General features: G+C 38.3%; 1 protein-coding gene across 25 annotated transcripts in view; it reads right to left on the reverse strand.

Annotated features, from left to right (window-relative positions):
- The window catches only part of SHLD2 (shieldin complex subunit 2), a 102,509-nt gene that overhangs the window by 52,099 nt on the left and 29,413 nt on the right, over positions 1-20,997 (reverse strand). For 19 of the 25 annotated variants that reach the window (XR_014253250.1, XM_082424210.1, XM_082424207.1 and 16 more), the window contains one exon: positions 2,962-4,503. The exons of 4 other annotated variants lie outside the window; for them this stretch is intronic. Coding sequence is in view for 18 of the 21 variants with exons in the window: in XM_082424210.1 (XP_082280336.1) it covers positions 2,962-4,503 (1,542 nt within the window). In the remaining 3 variants the exon portion in view is untranslated. 2 more of the 25 variants (XM_082424216.1, XM_082424218.1) reach the window with 2 other exon arrangements.

A 20,997-nucleotide genomic window follows, 5' to 3' on the forward strand; every position in this document is an offset into this window, starting at 1 on the left:
GCACAGCAACAAAGACCCAACACAGCCAAAAAAAAAAAAAGTGACTAATTTAGGGCCAGGAAGCCAAGCAGTGGTTCATTCCAAAGCAGTAGTGCCTAGAAGAGTAAAAAATATTCAGTATGCATTTACCCCTTCTGCTAATAAGCATAACATAAGGCATTCTTATTCAGAAATTGTGAACTAGATACTATTTTTTCCTAAGGAAATAAAGCAAAACAGAACAAAAAACCCTGTTAAAAAAAAAGGTGTTCATAGAAATAATCTAAATATACTATAATAGGAAAATGGTTAAGTAAATTGTGCTAAATCACTTCACAGAATGTTACCTAGTTGTTAACAATTGTATGGACACTAGGAAAAGATAGAGAGATAGCAGGGTTGAGTTTCCATCTGCTAGGAAAAGGCCTCCTGGGAGGCATACACAGTGACAGTAATGCCTTGGTAAAGTAACCATGGTCCACGGTCTAACCCTCTCTTTATGGTCTGGGGAACCTCATTTTTTTCAGCACTCCAAAAATAGATTTCAGCTCTGCAGCATAAGCTCAGTTAATGAGACAAAAAAACCCAAAACAGAACACCATCTTTTTGTTTAAATATACAACAAGGCATTAATTGCCAAAGAACAACACTTGCAGCCTGTTCTCACCTTGTAGGCAGTTTTACACCTTGGAAGCCAAGTCATAAGGAAAGGGCTGCTCAGCGAGCACTGAATCAGAACAGAGCTGAGTTAGATGACCTGAGCTGCCAACGAATAAGAGGATACTGCCAGTGAGACAAGACTACGCCAAGCTGTTACAATCACATGTTCATCTCTTCAGTAGGGACTGCACCTGACAATCTTACACAAATACCAGCGTATATTAGCTAAGGTTCTCACTCTCCCAGCAAACCATCCGGTAGGAATTACCAGTGATTGCCTTGATTTCTCTTTATAAGCTTCTAAGGCTGACCCACACCTCTTCTCTATCACATTCTTTCTTTAGATGTGCTATTAAGCTCAATCAACTTCATCCTGGTCTGGGATTCATGCTTTTTTTTTTAATATAAATTTATTTATTTATTCACTTATTTTTGGCTGCGTTGGGTCGTCATTGCTGCCCACGGGCCTTTCTCTAGTTTTGACAAGCGGGGGCTACTCTTCGTTGCATTGCGTGGGCTTCTCACTGTGGTAGCTTCTCTTTGTTGCGGAGCACGGGCCCTAGGCACGTGGGCTTCAGCAGTTGTGGCACACAGGCTTAGTTGCTCCGCAGCATGTGGGATCTTCCTGGACCAGGGCTCGAACCCATGTCCCCTGCATTGGCAGGCAGATTCTTAACCACTGCGCCACCAGGGAAGTCCTGGGATTCGTTCTTTTTTTTTTTTTTTAATTAAGATTGGAAAGTCCATTTATTTTTATTTATTTATTTATTTATTTATTTATTTATTTATTTTTGGCTGTGTTGGGTCTTCGTTGCCGCGCACGGGCTTTCTCTAGTTGCGGCGAGCGGGGACTACTCTTCGCTGTGGTACGTGGGCTTCTCATTGCAGTGGTTTCTCTTGTTGCGGAGCAGGGGCTCTAGGCACGCAGGCTTCAGTAGTTGTGGCTCACAGGCTCTAGAGCACAGGCTCAGTAGTTGTGGTGCAAGGGCTTATTTGCTCCATGGCATGTGGGATCCTCCCAGACCAGGGCTCAAACCCGCGTCCCCTGCATTGGCAGGCAGATTCTTAACCACTGCACCACCAGGGAAGTCCTGGGATTCACTCTTAAAATGACTGATATCTCTGCCCTAATACACTGGTGTGTTGATTTTTAAATCAATAAAGGACATGTAACAAAATGTTAAGATTTCTTTTTTCACGTGAAAAAGCAGGATACAAACTTTTTCATGATTACAATTGTATAATAAGAGTAGGGATTCTGGAGTCTGGGTGAAACCCTGCTTTGCCACCTCCTAGCTGGGTGACAGTGGGCAAGTTACTTCACTTCCCTAGGTCCCAATTTCCTCCAGCTGAAAAATGAGGATGATAATCAGTGCTCTCCTCATGTAGTTGTTGTAATGAGTTGAAAGACACGTAAAGTTTGAAACAGGGACTGACACTAAGTAAGTTCCCAATAAATATCAGCTATTACTCATGTATGCAGACACAGATTGAGAAGCACGGGGAAGATAAGAGGAAGGTAACACTCCAAAACTCCACTGGCAAAAAAAAAAAAAAACTCCACTGGCGGTTATATGAGGTTGGTATAATACCAGGAGTTTCTCTTTTCCATATTTCCAAATGTGATTAATAGCGACCCTTGAATAACGTGGGGTTAATGCATCTATAACTTTACAGTTAGCCCTCCATATCCCTTGTTCCTCCACATCCACGGATTCAACCAACCACTAACAGTGGAGTACTGTAGTGTTTACTATTGAAAAATATGCACATATAAGTGGACCCATGCAGTTCAAACCCATGTTGTTCAAGGCCCTACAGTAATTTTAATAATTTTAAAATGCAATAGAAATTCTATGTTCCCTCAATAAGAATGTAGTGTGCACAGCTTTATTAGGGATTAAGTAGTAGATATATTGTCCTTTTATCATAAGATGGTTAATACACCTAAGGAAAATGGTAAAAAAAAAAAAAGATATACATAAATAAAACTATAAAAAACAAAGAAAGAGCCTGATGATACACGACATGAATGCTAGCACAGTGAATGAAAGGAGGAGCAAGCAGAGAAGGCTTCTTAAGGAGAAGATGAGTGGGAAGGAGGGACAGAGCTAAGAAGGACAGACAAATGCCCAGAAATGGCAACACACAGGACCCCGGGAAGGGGTGAGGAGACCAACACGGATGCCATAAGGAACTCGATCATTGCTGGAACCCTGAGAGGCAAATGGTAAAGAGAGAATCCTCAAAGGCTTAAAGTGGGAGGGGGAAAAAGCCCACAGCTTTGTAAAATAAACTCCCAGTATACCATGATGACCTTACCCGTGAGTAAAATTATATCTCCAAGAAACACTGTAAGTGCCCAAAACGCTGCAGTCCTCCACAGAAAAACCTTCTTCTTAATTTCTGATTGGTCAATTACCACAATTGTTGCTAAAGGCACTTTGGAGCCAGAATTTGGTCCAGATTTTATGTTTATTTCTTTCACGTGACATGGAGATAACACCATGACTAAACAATTATACTTCTGACTTTCAGAATCACAGTTTTTTATTAACGATGTTTTTTTAATGCCCTTAAATCCAGACACATTCCTCTGGTGCATTGTTACAGTATGATCTCTCTCATTAGAAATCAACTTGATTTTCTTAGCGACGTGGGGGACTTCAGATAGAGCTTGAGGATGGCCTGATTTATCTTCAGAGGTCCAACTTCTTTTAATAGAACTTTTGTGGAAGGTATTTAGTTGGGAACACAGTATTCCTGAGCTACATGACTCAATGCGTATCTCATTTGGTGGCAATTTATCATCAAAACTGAAAAGTTCTTGAGATCCTATATTTTCTTCAAGACCTTTATCGGTGTTCAAGAGAATGTGGCTATTTTTTGTTTCAGGACAAACAGGACTAAAAAGTTCAAGGGAACAGGCTTGGTTCTGTCCACCTTCATGTCCTTCTGTAGAATCATCATTGGGCTGAATCAAATTATCTTCAGTTATTCTTATTTCCCCATGGCTTGTCTCTGGTTCAATCTCCATTTTAATGGTTCCTTTATTTACAGAATTCTGCCCTTTATACTTCCTTTGAGCTAAAAAAGCAACCTGGCTGGAGGTCATTACACTGAGAAATTCAGTATCAGTGGATATTTTAAGGCCTGAGACCTTCCTAACTGTTCCTTCAGGCCTTGGTTTGTCTACTGTGCTAGAGGAAAAGAATTCCAGGCACTGGTTTTGTATTTCTTGATGCTCTGTTGGTGCACAGTTTGTTTCCATAGCTCCTGGCCCCGTATTAGTCTGTTCAGCACCACAGACCACATCCAATATAGCTGCACACTTATGATCTAACTGAAAGGAATTTTTTGGAACATTCTGACCATGTATATTTGATTGATCTTTATGCTGTTCATCTGTGATTTTCTTATGTTCACTGAAAAGCTTTTGATACTTTTCTTCTTCAGTTAAATGTTGAAATCCGGCCTTAAATCCACATATTTGATCACTGGAGTTGGTTCTATCACTCAACCCCAAGGGGTGACTCTTCTGGGATTTTATAGTTTGTGTTTCAGAAATGCAATGTGTGAAGTCATCTTTCACATGAACAGATCTGTTCACAGAGTTTGCTGGAAAATGACCATGAGGAAGATCTGGAGGGTCCAGAGGTTCCAGGTCCTGATAATCCTCAAGACTTTTGTGCCTGCATTTTTCATCCTTCAGATGTAAGGAATGGTGATTGTACAAAAGCTGAATTTCTTTCCAGGGGTCCGCAGTGGACACTAAAGAAGTTGGTTCCTGTGATACTGTCATTTCCAGTGGACTGACTGGAGCACCCCAAAAAATGTGGACTTGAGATCCTCCACTCATGGTTTCTGAAAAAATGAAAAATCTAAAATAAGCCTTTGTCATTAAGTTTTTATAAGTTGATATTAACTTATATCCCCAAAGCAAATATAAACTATGAATCAAAAACATAATTAATAGATGATTTACATTGTTACTCCATTTAATTATAAAAGTAATAAATATGTAAGAAATCGTAAGGAGAAACCAAAACATCCACAAAAATTCCTCACATAAAGACTCTCTTTAAGGAAAATAAAGCTAAGTATACTAACATCAAACGAGTAAATCCTTAGCATGGTCACTTTTTTGTGTTGAAAAACTTGCACCATTTAAACAATAACTTAGTAAAGAAGGCAGGAAACAGCATTTGTTTAACTGCACTATAGTCACCTTGAAATCTCCTGTTTCCTTTACTCCATTGATTATGTAAGTTTAGGGCCTCCTTCCTTGAACTGTGAACTCAATTCCCAAGATTAGGGACCTCCCTGGTGGTCCAGTGGGTTAGACTCCATGCTCCCAATGCAGGGGGCCCGGGTTCGATCCCTGATCGGGGAACCAGACTCCACACGCATGCCGCAACTGAGTCGGCATGCCGCAATAAAGGATCCCGTGCACCAAAACGAAGACCCTGAGCGCCGCAGCTAAGACGCCCCCACAGCCAAAATGAGTAAATAAATAAGTACTAAAAAAAAAAGTAAACACACACACACACATACACACAAGTTTCAATTCCCAAGATCAAAACAAAAGGGTTGAACCAGAGAGAAAATAAAAAACCAAGGCTCTTTTCAAGATGTCCAAGTGACTGTATTATCTATCTTTAATCTGTCAGCATAATCAATAGTTGCTTCTGTATTTTTAATCTTCTCTAAAATACACCAGATTAAGAAAAGTCACTTTGTAATACACAGATAAAAAAACTCATTATAATTTAAACAGTTTTTCATTAACTGTGGCACTTGATATAAGTAAATCTAAGTAAGCATCATATTTAGTGAGATAAAAATAAACATACCAATATTTACTTGATAATAACTGACTTCCAAAAAGTTTGTGTTTTTATTTTGTTTTTTTTGGCCGCGCTGCGTGGCTTGCGGGATCTTAGTTCCCCAACCAGGGATACAACCGCGCCCTTGGCAGTGAAAGTGCAGCGTCCTAACCACTGGACCGCCAGGGAAATCCCCAAAGAGTATTTATTAAATAGATCTATTCCTAGAGTTTGCTGACAAATTTTTTATAGTGCTACAGAGACAAAAAGACAGAGTCCCTGGCCTAAGACAACTGTCAGCCTGGTTTTAAAAAAACAAAAAGGAGAGAAAAATAGTGAATGTAAACTCATAGTTTAAAAATAATGTAATAAATACTATAAGCTATAAATAGGAAACAGTAGTCTCCTGCGGAACAATGCTCCTATGGAAGGTAAGCGCTATGGCTATAAGCATCTAAACAAAAGAACGAGCAGCTGTAAAAGGCAGAGTTATGAAAGACCATGGTATGATTGAGGACTTTTGATCAGAGTACAGGGTCCTTTGTAAAAAGGTAAGAAAGTTTCAAATCATGAAAAGTCCATCTGGAAGTATGGGAAATATGGCAGTATACAGGAAACGACAGCTATTATCCACAGTCACTCTTATCATTCCTTGAAGATTCGTTTATGGTCACCTCTTTCAAATCTAATAACCTATCCAATTATAATTCTTGTGATTTCAGTATCAATGTGGGTGTTCCTTCCAATACCCTGGCCTCTTGGTTCCTTGCCCTCTTCTCCTCCACTTATTTTATTCTCCATCCTACCTCAGTTATCCATTCTCATAATCATACAACTACCATTATCAATAACTACATACTTTTCCTTAATTTCAAATTAAGCTTTCAACTCTGACTACTTTCTCCTATCTTCGACTTACCCCCTCTAAATGCACAACTCCAACAATTCTTTGACCACAAGGGATCTACGTTGAACACAATGATCATACTTCATTTTTACAGCCTCATTCTTCACTTCCCTCCTTAACCAACTTAGATTCCATGGTCCATTATTATAATCATTCCCTATCATACTTCTCTAATTCTGCTGCTCTCATCTCCAAGGTATTGGCCCGGCTAAACTCGAACCCTAGTTCAATCACCACCTACTCTACACCTGTAACCAATGAAAACTAGTCATTGGTTAGTTCATTACCACTAACCTCAAGGTGGTACCCAGCAATCTTATCTTTTCCTGTCCATTCGTTCTCCAAGATAACTCTTTTATACCTTTTTACTCTTTAAATCCCCAGCATCTCCTCCCCTATCTTCAAGTGCAGCTGGTGATCATTTACAAGTTGTCAACAACATATTTACCCACTTCTATCATACCCATATACTTTGCCCAACTTCTTATTACTACAGACGAACTAACTGTTCGTGCTTCTATGCAAAGCCATCTCTTCCTCACTTAGACATTAGATCTTATACCCTCTTTCCTACTCAGGTTTCAACAATTCTCCCCTTTTCTCCTAAATCTTGATTTTTCTCTCTTTACTGGAGCATCTCCATCAACATACAAACATGCTGTGATTGCTCCTCAAGCTGTTATTCCTCAGCTCCTACACTCCTCCATTTATTGCACCACTTTTCTGCTCTCCTCTACAGCAAAATTCCTTGAAAGAACTGTCAATATTCCCTCTGCTCCCATTCTCTCCTAAACCCACTCCAGTCAAGCATTGGTCCAAACCACTCCACTGAAACGGCATATTTCAAGGTCTCCAATAACCTCCACCTTAGCATCAGTCAACTTCCCATTTTCAACTTACTCCGACTGTCAGCAGGATTTGACACCACTGATCACCGCTTTCTTCTTTTTATCTGGCTTTAGGGATACCACATCCTCTTGATTCTCATCCCACCTCACACTACCTCACCAGTCGCTCCTTCTCAGTCTCCTTTGCTAGCTCCTCCTCATCTCCTCAACTTCTTACTCAAGGGCCCAGTACTTGGCTCTCTCTCTGCACTCACCCCCTAGGTGATTTTCTTTCAGTCTCAGGATCTAAATACCTTCTAATGACTACCAGATGTATATCTCCATCACTAATGACTAACGACCACCAGATGTATATCTGATGTAATGACTAATGACCACCAGATGTATATCTCCATCACTAATGATTAATGACCACCAGATGTATATCTGATGTCATGACTAATGACCACCAGATGTATATCTCCATCACTAATGACTGATGATCACCAGATGTGTATCTTCATCACTAATGACTAATGACCACCAGATGTATATCTCCATCACTAATGACTAATGACCACCAGATGTATATCTCCATCACTAATGACTAATGACTACCAGAGGGGGCACGGGTTCGATCCCTGGTCAGGGAACTAGATTCCACATGCCTCAACTAAGAGTTTGCAGGCCACAGCTAAAGATCCCGCATGCCACAACTAAAAGATCCCACATGCTGCAACTAAGATGCAGCACAGACAAATAAATAAATAAATATTTTTTTTAAATCCTAGAAAGAAAAACATTGGGAAGCAAGATTAAGGATGATTTTTTAAAGATTTCTATATTTTAAAAGTTTTATTGTGATGAATAATGAATGTTTATTATTTTTATAATAATCAGATCTTTTTTTGTTTGGTAATTCAGGCTTTTCTTTCACAATCTTCAAACTGGATATGGTGTTCCAATAGACATACAACAATGGACCTAAATCTAACATTGCAGAATAAGAGCTGAGAACAATGATGTCAGCTGTTAACTTATTAGCAACTAAAACAAAGATATACCGCTATTTTCAAACAGTTTATAATAGTGAATTATTACTAAGGAAACAAAATTATAGTAAGCTTAGGTGTCAAGTCTTGACCCATAACAAAACAAAAAGGGCTAAGTATCACTAAGTACTATAATCACATGTCCCACCCCCATCTAATCCTCATAGAAAGAATAATCTGCATAAAGAGTAACTGGTACATTAGATCTAATTGACAGTTTACTATCTATATATCATTATTAAATTGGCCACTAGGGGGCCCCAAATAGCACAGCAAAAACGTTCAAGTTCAAAAGATATATCAAAACCAAGTGGAAGAGGGAGGAATATATTATTCTGACACATAGGTAGAAACACTTAGATATATTCAAATCAAATGCATAAAATTCCTATGCTAACAAACTTCCTTATCTAGAATCTTTGGGTTTTTCTCCAATAGTTTCTTCCCTTTAGCCTCAAATCTTTAAAAACAAAACAAAAAAACAAACTTTCATGTTGTTTCTTTGTTCTCACTTCCTATTTATTCTTCAACCCACTTAAATATGGCTCTTAACTCCAATCATTTTGCTATAAAGTTTTTTACTATGGAAATCAATGACCTCTAATAGCCAAATCCAAAGGTCAGTTTTCAACACTTATCTTACTGCCATTTGAGACTGTTTATCAATTCCTCTTTCCTGAAACACTCTACTTTTTTTGATTCTGTGAGACCATCAAATTAGAATTCTTTTCTGCTTAAAAAACCAGAAAACTATTGATTTATTCATTCAATCATTCACATAACAAATACTCAGTAGTATATGCCAGGCATCATGCTAAGTACTGGGAATTCAACAACAATAACAAAGAGCTTTAAGGAGCTTATAGTCTAATGGGAGAGCTAAAATGACAACTGTAAAATAGAGAAATTGAGTAACCACAGGAATACATGCAGGGCGTCCCTAGGAGGGAGAAGCCTGGGGCAGCTCAACCAAGTAGGACTGCCCATTACCTGCATTTTTCATAGGCTCTCTGGACTACGTTTAGTGACAAAATTTTGAAACTGAATTTAAATAATATTCATAAAAAAGGAGTACAATACAGTCCCAAGGCATCCCTGCACTCCACCCCAACACCAGAGCCAGTAAAGCAGCCTCCACTGTTTTACCCAAGGGACAGACCTGCAATAGGTAATCTCCAAAAGGTTTAGAAAGAGTGTAAGACACTCACTGCTTCTAGGTCCTCACTTAACATTTTCTCCTAAATGTCCTGCAATCTGACTTCTATTTCCTATCTCTATTAAGACAACAGTGAAGCCCAAATTGTCAAATAAGTATCCATAGTACTTCACCACTCCAACTGTGAAACTCTTTCCTTAGTTTCTAGAACACTACTCTTTCCTGACTAGTTCTTCTACCTCTCTGGTTTTTCTTTCTCTCTTTTTCCTTGGGCCATCTCATCTTTTCATTCCATATAACGCTGCAGAATTCCATCTAATTGCATTCATTTAACTACTAAATATCCAATTATGCTTTACCAGGCTATACTGAACCAACCACTCTCCCTAACATCAGGCTTATATTTCTAGTATCATTGTATCTGACACAATCACAGTAGATAAAAAAGCAATGTTCTTATGGAAGTTTCTCAAAAACCTAAAAATAGAACTACCATATGAACCAGCAATTCCACTCTTGGGTATATATCTAAAAAACAACAAAAACACTAATTTGAAAAGATACATGCACCCCAATGTTCATAGCAGCATTATTTACAATAGCCAAGATGTGGAAGCAACCTAAGTGTCCATCAACAGATGAATGGATAAAGAAGATGTGGTATACATATACAATGGTATATTAGCCATAATAAAGAAATTTTGCTATTTGCAACAACATTGATGGACTTGGAGAGTATTATGCTAAATGAAGTCAGACATAGAAAGACAAATACTATAAGATATCACTTATATGTGGAATCTAAAAAATAAAGCATTCCAGTGAATATAACAAAAAAGAAACAGACTCACAGATATAGAGAACAAACAAGTGGTTACCAGTGGGGAGTGGGAAGGGGGGAAGGGCAAGATAAGGGTAGGGGATTAAGAGGTACACACTAGGGACTTCTCTGGTGGCGCAGTGGTTAAGAATCCGCCTGCCAATGCAGGGGACACGGGTTCAAGCCCTGGTCCGGGAAGATCCCACATGCCGCGGAGCAACTAAGCCCGTGCACCACCACTACTGAGCCTGCGCTCTAGAGCCCGCAAGCCACAACTACTGAGCCCGTGTGCCACAACTATTGAAGCCCGTGCACCTAGAGCCCGTGCTCTGCAACAAGAGAAGCCACCTCAATGAGAAGCCCGCGCACTGCAACGAAGAGTAGCCCCCACTCGCTGCAACTAGAGAAAGCCCACGCAGCAATGAAGACCCAATACAGCCAAAAATAAATAAATAAATTAATTAATTAAAAAAAAAAGAGGTACACGCTATTATGTATAAAATAAATAAATAAGCTACAAGGATACAACTCAGGGAATATAGCCAATATTTTATAATGGCTATAAATGGAATATAACCTTTAAAAATTATGAATCACTATGTCGTACACACAAAACATATAATATTGTACATCAACTATACCTCAATTAAAAAAAAGAAAGCAATGTTCTATTTAGTCTCTTTCTTGAAGGGAATATCTGACTAAATGACCCTATATCTGACTAGATTCCATAGTCCTTGGATTCAAGTTTGGTAGGGTTGAAGGTTATGAGGCCCAGAGGCCACAGATTCCCAAGATTCAGAGCTCTCCTTGCCTTCTAGGCAGGGGAAGTTGCTGAAGCACACAGGGGTGACACGAAGCAGTCTTGAGAGTTCAGACAAGATCTCCCAGGACGAGAGATGTCTGAAATAAATTAAAAGTCTATAAAATACAAGGTTATTTGTATATAACGATTACTTTAGTATGCCTTCACTTGTTTGTCTGAATATATATCCCTGTACGTGTGGGACTCCCCCTTCCCGCTCAAAAGAAAAAACACAAAAACTGACTTGAAAGTACGGTCCTGTTAATTCAAAAGAGAGTAATTTTTTAAAGAAGTCTTTATATCTAAGGCTGCAGCTAGTAACTCCTCTAATTCATAGGATTTGTGAGTCTGTGAGCAGGGGGATGGCATGTGGTGAGGCCAGAGGGAAACAAAATATTTATCATAGCAAAAATACACTGACTGAGAGTTAAGCTGTGAACACTGACATATTTCAATGATTCCTGGATAACTTTTGGGTGGACTCAGAGGGTTAAAGCTCATTAAGATACCAGATGAAACTTGCAAGTACATATCCATTACCATAGTTAATAATTATACAATTTCTCAATCGGCAGAAGGCCACTTCAGTCAGAAAGACCAATGCAACCATAGTCCTTTATCTTTAGAGTGGTCAGAGTCTGATGAATGGGTCAAAGATTTATAAAACAGGATGAACCATATCAGCAGGTTTGTCTTTGCAGAACACTGCAACTAAAAATGCTTGTTACAAAATATATGTGGTTAAAAGGGAGTGCTTTCTCCATCTTATTACCAACCTAAAAACTCATCATTATAATGCCTTTCCATGTCAATTTTACCAAAAAAAACGAGCATGATAAAGTTACTCAAAAGCATCAAATGACAAAATGAAGAGGCAGCATAGGATTGTAATTAAAAGTATGGGTTTGGGAGCAAGATAGATATGGGTTAAAACCCTACTCTGCAACTTACTAAAAATGTAAACTTGAAATTATTGAAGCTAGATGAGATATATATATACATATATACATATTCTTTATATTTTTGTATATAGTTGAAAACATCCATAATAACAAAATTAATTTCTTTGTAAGTCCAGTGAGAATTGTCTCCTTATCTGTCAAATGAAAATAACATCCATCCCTATCTTACAGTGTTGCTGTGAGATGGGCACAGAGTACTTACTCAATAAAGATTAGAGTCTTAAACCTCAGGAACTCTACACATATATATCGATACTTGGTGACACATAAAAACCAGCCCATTGTATTTCAGGGTTTTTTTTAGTGTGTATTTTTACATAGTTGTAACCATAAAATTGAAATAATTTTGTATTCTGCTTCAATTCATGTAATGCTACTCTTTTATGTCAACCTATAAATTCCTAATCATTTTTTTAAAATAAATTTATTTTTGGCTGCATTGGGTCTTCATTGCTGCGCGTGGGCTTTCTCTAGTTGCCATGAGCGGGGGCTACTCTTCTTTGCGGTGCACAGGCTTCTCATTGCAGTGGCTTCTTTTGTTGCAGAGCACGGGCCTCAGTAGTTGTGGCTTGCGGGTTCTAGAGCGCAGGCTCAGCAGTTGTGGCGCACGGGCTTAGTTGCTTCACAGCATGTGGGAATCTTCCCGGACCAGGGGACCCGTGTCCCCTGCACTGGCAGGCGGATTCTTAACCACTGCGCCACCAGGGAAGCCATTCCTAATTATTTTTAATGCTAGTTTAATATTTTCATAATGAATCTAATTTAGTTCACCATTACTCTCTAATTCACTCATTTGTTTCTAACTTGTCACTATTATAGCCATTGCTACATTAAATAATTTGAGGAATTTAGCATTTCCTTTCGATTATTTTCTTGTGATAAATTCCCAGGTATGGAATTATTGGGTCAAAGAAAATGTACATTGTTATAGCTCTTAATATTTATTATCGTGTTGTTTGCAAAAGAACTGGACAGTTTATAATGCCACAAACAATGGCCAAGAGTTCCAGTCTTACCACAACTTTGTTAGCATACTGAAAAGTAATTTTGGGACTTTCCTGGTGGTCCAGTGGGTAAGACTCCACATTCCCAATGCAGGGGGCCCAGGTTCGATCGCTGGTCGGGGAACTAGATCCCCCGTGCATGCCACAACTAAGACCCAGCGCAGCCTAAATAAATAAATACAGTCTTTTTAAAAAAAGTAATTTTACTAGTGAGGGTACAGAGGTACTTCACTGGTGTTTCATCTGCATTTCTCCAATTATTTCCAAAATGAAAAAATAGTGAATTTTAAATTACATTTGGATTAAAATCCTTAATATATGAGGTATATGCAAGCATGTGCAAACAGACACACAAAGTAATAGAAAAATGGGTTAAGAAGATAACCAGGTTGGGAATTCCCTGGCGGTCCAGTGGTTAGGACGTGGGTTTTCACTGCCTTGGACCCGGGTTCGATCCCTGGTATGGGAACTAAGATCCCACAAGCTGCATGGTGCAGCCAAAAAAAAAAGTAGATAACCAGGTTTATAGCACAGAAAAAAATACATGGTTAAAAACAAAGAAAACATTCAACCTCCTAATAAAATGAAAGAAAATTTTATAAATTAATGAGAAAACATTTCAACCTATCAAACTTGCAAAGATTCATGAAAAGGGTACAAAGGTGCAGGGAAATAGCTTATACTAATAAGAGTTTAAACTAGTAAAATCCTTCTGGAGGGCAATATGGCAATGTATGTCAAAAGTCTTAAAATTCTGTATACCTTTGACCCCATAATTATACTTCTAGGGATCTAACCTAAAGAGAAAAACATCGTATACACTCTCTTAGATTTAGCTACAAGGATGTTCACAGTAGTATCGTGTAAAATGTTAGAAAAGTGAGGAAAACGTGCATTGACTGAGGTCTGATAAATTATGGCACATCCATACAAAGGCAAACTATATAGCCATTTAAAGTCATGAAGATAGGTATTATCACAAAAATTTTTCCTTAATATACTGATATGTAAAACAAGGAGACTATAGAAGATTATATATGGAGATTTTATTTTATTTTTTTTAAAAACAGTATTCAGGGGCTTCCCTGGTGGTGCAGTGGTTGAGAATCCACCTGCCAACGCAGGGGACACGGGTTCAAGCCCTGGTCCGGGAAGATCCCACATGCAGCGGAGCAACTAAACCCGTGTGCCACAACTACTGAGCCCACATGCCACAACTACTGAAGCCCATGCACCTAGAGCCTGTGCTCTACAGCAAGAGAGGCCACAACAATGAGAAGCCTGCTCACCGCAACTAGAGAAAGCCCACATGCAGCAACGAAGACCCAACACAGCCAAAAATAAAAATAAATAAAATAAATTTATTTTTTTAAAAACAGTATTCAGGTTACTACTATTTACATTGAAGTTAGAAACCATTTCTACAGTTTCCATGTGTTCTCCATAGTGACTGATACAAGTGGTGCTAAAAAAGAAATAGTTCTTCTGTTCTTTAACCTCATTCTATCAATCCAATTTATCTTAATTCACTGTGCTAAGAAATAACATTGAATACTAGTAACCCACCTACTATGCACATTCATGGTAAACTCATTACTCTTACAAATACCCAATAGTTACTAAATGCTAGTACCTGAATTTCCTACTTAAAGATAGAATGTTGCCACATTTTATGTCACTTACTAAAGGGTATAAGACACACTATCTGCCCCTCAAAAACAAAATCAATTGAAGTTTAAAGCTATTACTCATTCTTGTATCTAAAATAATAGCGACTAAAACAAACCTTTAAGCAGACAATTGATTTCTTAAATCTTTTTGCATAAGCTCTCATTTCCTTTGCAATAGGCTTTGGTTTTTCAAGTGAGAGATTTGTTATCATGTTCTCATCACCACCTGAGGTACCCTATGATTAGTGCGGTGCAGTGAGCCTCTTAGTCCTGCTTGCAATGCAGTGGGAATTTCTCCCTCCCAGCCCCTATTCCAGGCATTTTCCTTCTCCCAGTAAGTATTTAAACAGGAAGTGACCCTTAATCTAGCTGCTCTTCTGCCTTAAAGAATAGGGTGACCGGACATCCTGATCTGCCCAGTATGGTCCTAGTTTAAGCATGCTATCCTGGTGTCCTGTTTCGTCAGTTTCCCTTCTCACTCTTAAAAATGTCTCCGTTTAGGAATAAATTACATGGTGCCCTAGTTATGAACCTTATAAATACACGAATAAATGTCCTATTAGTGAAGAGTGTGCCTCCTAATACATTTTATCAGAAACATTATAACAATAGTTAGGAACAACTTAAGAAATAAAGGGAAACACTCTGTTTCATTTCCCTGTAAAAAGTTTTTAAAAATAAAATACTAACAGAAATAAGGCTGAATTGCATCTAAAATACATAATATGCATTTAAGAATCTCACAACACAGATAAGAATTAAATGAGGTAGAAAAGAGAATTAACCTGCCTGGCAGCTAAAGAAGCTAGTCAGGTTCTGGGTAATGAGGCTACAGACACAGGTATAAAATCTTTTGGATCCAGTCTTCCTAGAAAATGTCTCAGACAGCAAGATGTCAACTTATCCAAGACTCACCCTTCCTAAGGAAAGTCAAAGGAGCAATCCTAAAATGTCACACTTCACTCCCCCATCTCCCACACTATGTAACTGCAAAAGGACTGAACTGTAAGAATAGTAATCAAGATCTCAAGCAAAACATGGGTCCCAGGGGTCTGCCTGCCAACACCTGTACTTGCTCTCATCCACCCACCCCCTAAAAAAGATGAAAAACACAAAATCAAGGAAAAAAAAAAAACTTTGCAACTTCAGCCCTGACATTCCTTTGTAAAAAGTCCATACTCATCTCAGCAAATGGCAACTCCATTCTCCCAGTTCCTCAAGCCAAAAACCTTGGTATCCTCTCTGATCGCTCTCTTTTTCTCATACTTCCATTTTGTCATCAAATCCTTTTAGCCCTACCTTTAAAATTCATTCAGAACTTGACCACTTTTCTCCACCTTCACCTGCTCCTGCCCTGGTTCAAATCACCATCATCTGGATTATCTGCAATAACCTGATTTTCCTTCTTATTCTACTGCCTCCTCAGAAAACAGGTTTATAGAAGTTAAAGGAACTTGCCCCAGGTCACACAGCCTGCAGGCAGTGGAGCCAAGACTGGAATGCAGGAAATCAAACTGCAGAGCCTTAGATCTTAACCAGTATACCATATTGCCTCTCTGGGTTTTTGACTTTGCTCAACTGTGGAGCTAGAATCCAAGCCGGAACGCTGCCATTAAGTCATATGAAACACACTCAAAAAACACTGGTGGAACTTCCCTGGTGGCACAGTGGTTAAGAATCTGCCTGCCAATGCAGGGGACATGGGTTTGAGCTCTGGTCGAGGAAGATCCCACATGCCGCGGAGCAACTAAGCCCGTGCGTCACAACTACTGAGGCTTTGCTCTAGAGCCCACGAGCCACAACTACTGAGCCCACATGCCACAACTATTGAAGCCTGCGCACCTAGAACTCGTGCTCCACAACAAAAGAAGCCACCGCAATGAGAGGCCTGCACACCACAACGAAGAATAGCCCCCACTCGCCGCAACTAGAGAAAGCCTGCGCACAGCAATGAAGACCCGATGCAGCCAAAAATAAATAAATAAATAAATTAATTAATTAATTATTTTTTAAAAAGCACTGGTTTATCTAGAGAGGTAAGAAAAGAACAGAACTTCAATATAAAGGAGCTACATTATCAAAGAATTCCACTTAGAAGGTTTACTGTAAAGTTAATAATGAAGTGAATAATAAATGGCTTTTAAGAGGACCTCTCTCTCTTTCTCTTTCTTAATCCCTTCCTTCAACTCTGACAAATTTTCTCTCTCTCTGCCTCCCTCCCTCCCTCTCCCTCTCTCTCCCTCTCTTTAGTCATCTGGCAATGGGATGATAAATTTCCAAGACATTAAATATTCAAATTTTAAAACCTGTTGCTGGGAATTCCCTGGCGGTCCAGTGGTTAGTACTCTGTGCTTCCATTGCAGGGGGCATGGGTTCAATCCCTGGTCAAGGAGCTAAGATCCCACATGCCACAACACAGCCAAAAAAATAAATAAATAAAAATAAAAAATAAAAACCTGTTGCTTAGCAAGTTAAAATATACAGAGTAAATGTAACAAACCATAGATGACAGACCTACTTTCCTGACCTAAATCACTTTCTTCCTTTCACCTTAAAATACCCCAAGGTATACCTCAGCATCTATGTGCACTAGCTGTTCCCTCAGCCTTAAACGTTCTTCCCCTAGACTCTTGTTTACTATTTTTAAAATTTGAAGTATAATTAAACATTCAATAATAGGCACAGGTCTTAACAGTTCTGTTTGATGACTATTGACAATGGTCTACACCCATGTAACCATCACCCAAAACAAAATACAGAACAGTCCCAGGATCTCAGGAAGTTCTTTCATGTCTTTTTCTAAACAGCTTCCTTCCCTTTCCAATCTACAATTATCTTCTGATTTCTATCACTACAGAATAGTTTTGTCTTTTCTTGAACTTCATATAAACAATACAGTATATGCTCATTTATGTCTAGTTCCTTTCACTTAACACAATGGTTTTGAGATTCACCTGTGTTGTTGGGTGTATCAGGTGTTGGGTACTGTGAATACACCACACACACACACAAAAAATACACCACAAGTTGTTTATCCATTTTCCTGTACATGGACATTTCAGTTGTTTCCAGTTTGGGGCTTTTATGAATAAGACTGCTATGAACATTCTTGAATTCATAATTTTGAGGAAATATGTTTTCATTTCCCTTCATTAAATATATAGGGGTAGAATGTTAAATAATAGGATGTATATATGTTTAACTTCAGTAGAAAATGCCAAACAGTTCTCCAAAGTAGCTACACTATCTGGCACACCCATCAGCAATGGATGAGTTCCGGTTGCATCACATCATGCCCAACATTTAGTATCTTCAGCCTTTCTCTTGTTAGCCATTCTAGAGTGTGTGAGATGGTATCTTATGATGAATTTACTTTGCATTATTTCCCTGTTGACTAAGTGATGTTGACTACCTTTGCAAGTGCTTATTGGTCATTAGTATATCCTCTTTGGGGAAGTCTGTTACTGGGTTATTCCTCTTTTCCTCATTTTACTATTGAGTTATTACACTTCTTTACATACCCTAGATATAAGTCCTTTCACAGATAGATATGCTGGAAATTTTTTTTTCCCCACTCTGGACTTACCTACTCTTTTTCTTAGTGGTATCTTTTATTACTTTTTAAAATATTTATTTATTTATTTATTTATTTGGCTGTGCCGTGTCTTAGTTGTGGCACGTGGGATCTTTAGTTGTGCCATGAGAACTCTTAGTTGTGGCATGTGGGATCTAGTTCCCTGACCAGGGATCGAACTTGGGCCCCCTGCACTGGAAGTGTGCAGCCTTAGCCACTGGACCACCAGGGAAGTCCCTTAGTGTTATCTTGTAAAAGGCAGTAATGTTAAATTAGTTGAGGTCCAATTTATCAATTTTTTTCTTTTACGTGTCTTTTTTCTTTTAGGATCTTATCCAATAAATATTTGATACTCCAAAGTCATAGGGATATTCTCCTTTTTTTTTCTTCTAGAAGCTATGACATTTTAAAAATATATCCACAAATTATTTGATACTCCTCCCTTCAGGAGGTGAGGCTTAATTCCTCTACCCTTAAACATGGGCTGGAGTAATGAGTAGAATATGGTTCAAGTGATGGTATGTGACTCCCAAGACTTTGTCATAAAAGGCAATGCCGCTTCCTCCTTGTGCTCCCTCTTTGATCACTTACTCTGAGGGAAGTCAGCTGCCATGTTATGAGGGCACTCAAACAGCCCTAAGAATAGGCTCATGTGGTGAAGAACCGAGTCTCCAGCCAATAGCCAGTGAAGAGCTGAGGCCTCTAGCCAATAGCCGTGGGACATAAGCCATCTTAGAAGGGGATTCTCCAGCCCCAGTCAAGCCGTCAGATGATTATACTCTTGCTAAAATCTTGCCTACAACCAGATGAGAGACTCTGTGCTAGAATTACCTAGCTAAATTCCTCCTGTGTTCCTGACACAGAGTAACTGTAACATAATAAATATTTGTTGCTTTAACCCAGGAAGTATTGGGAAATTTGTTATGAAGTGAGAGATAATACAGAAGTTGTACTGTTTTTGCTTTTGCATTTTAGATATATGATCCACTGCAAATTAGTTTCTGTGTATGGAATGAGTTGAGGTGATAGTTCATTGTTTTCCATATAGATATCAAGTTAGAGCAACATTTGTCTTTCTTTCTCCCATTGGACTGACTTGGCACTTTGGTGGGAAAATGCATGAGTCTATTTCTGAGATCTCTATTATGTATCATTGACCTAAATGTCTATCCTTATGCCAACACTACACTGTCTTGATTACTGTAGCTTTGTGGAAAATCCTGACATCAGGAAACAAAAGTCCTCCAACTGTGTTTTTCAAAATTATTTTGGCTATTCTTAGACCTTTACATCTTGATAAGTTTATAGAATCGTCTTATCTATTTCTTCAAACAAAGCCTACTAGGATGTTGAAGAAGACTGAAATTAATCTATCGGTCAATTTAGAGAGAATTCCATCTTAATAATGTTGAGTCTTCCAATCCATGAATATGGAATATCACCATTTATCTAGGTTTTTCTTTTAACTTACACTAGCAATGTTTCTACCTTTTCAGTGTTGAGAGCATATCCTTAGTTAGATTTATTCATAGGTATTTGCTTTTTTTTATGCTATCAGAAATAACAGTTTTTATTTCAGTTTTCAAATAGTTCATTGCTAATATAGAGAACTACAAATTATTTTCATATAGCGATTTTGCTAAATTCACTTATTAAAATTGTTTTTTGTAGACTCTATCGGGTTTTCCATGTACACAATCATGTTATATGTAAGTAACAGTTTTACTTCTTTTCTAATTTTTATGCTTAATTATGTTCTTTGTCTTGACTTATTACACTTTCTAGGACCACTAGTTCAATGTTGAATAAAGGTGGTGAAAGAGAAATATATATCCATATTATTGCTTTAAAATCTTTAGGATCCATAGCTAAGGTTGGCAAATGTTTTCTACAACAGGTCACAAAGTAAGTATTTTAGGCTTTGCAGATCATACAGTCTGTTATAATTACTGTACACTGTGGATGTAGCAAGAAAGCAGCCATGGACAATACATAAACAAATGAGCATGGCTATGTTCCAATAAAACTTTACAGTCACCGAAATTTGATTTTCCTATTTTTCACATGTAACAAAATATTAGTCTCCTTTTGATTCTTTTTCAGCCATTTTATTACATATAAACCATTCTAGGTCACAAGCCACACAGGCACAGATGATGGGCTGGATTTGGCCTACAAGCTGAAGTTTGCTGATCTCTGGTTTAGACCACTGATTTGAGACCTTTCTTCTTTCCTAATATAAGAATTTAATGCAATGTTTCCCTCCAAACAGTGCTTAACGGCACTACTATTTGTTTCATTTGTGCTTTGTACTGGTTTTTTAGCCATTGCTATAGGATTTTCAATTTACATCTTTAACTTTACACAGTCTTCAAATAACATACAGCCAGCCTACCATATACATGGGTTCCACATTTGCAGATTCAACAAACTGCAGATCAAAAAACAAAATCCAGAAAGTTCCAAAAAGCAAAACTTGAATTTGCTGCATGCCAGCAACTATTAACATAGCACTTACATTGTATTCACAACTATTTACATAGCATTTACCTTGTATTAGGTATTATAAGTAATCTAGAGATGATTTAAAGTATACAGGAGGATGTGCATAGGTTACATACAAATACTGTGCCATTTTTCATAAGGGACTTGAGAAATCTGAGGATTCTGGTATCCAAGGGAGGTCCTGGAACCACTCCCCGGGGATAACAAAGAATGACAGTACCACTTAACCTGTTCTAAGAACCTTACAACA

This window comes from Balaenoptera physalus, assembly GCF_965194825.1.
Source record: "Balaenoptera physalus genome assembly, chromosome: 14".
Classification (NCBI taxonomy): Eukaryota; Metazoa; Chordata; class Mammalia; order Artiodactyla; family Balaenopteridae; genus Balaenoptera; species Balaenoptera physalus.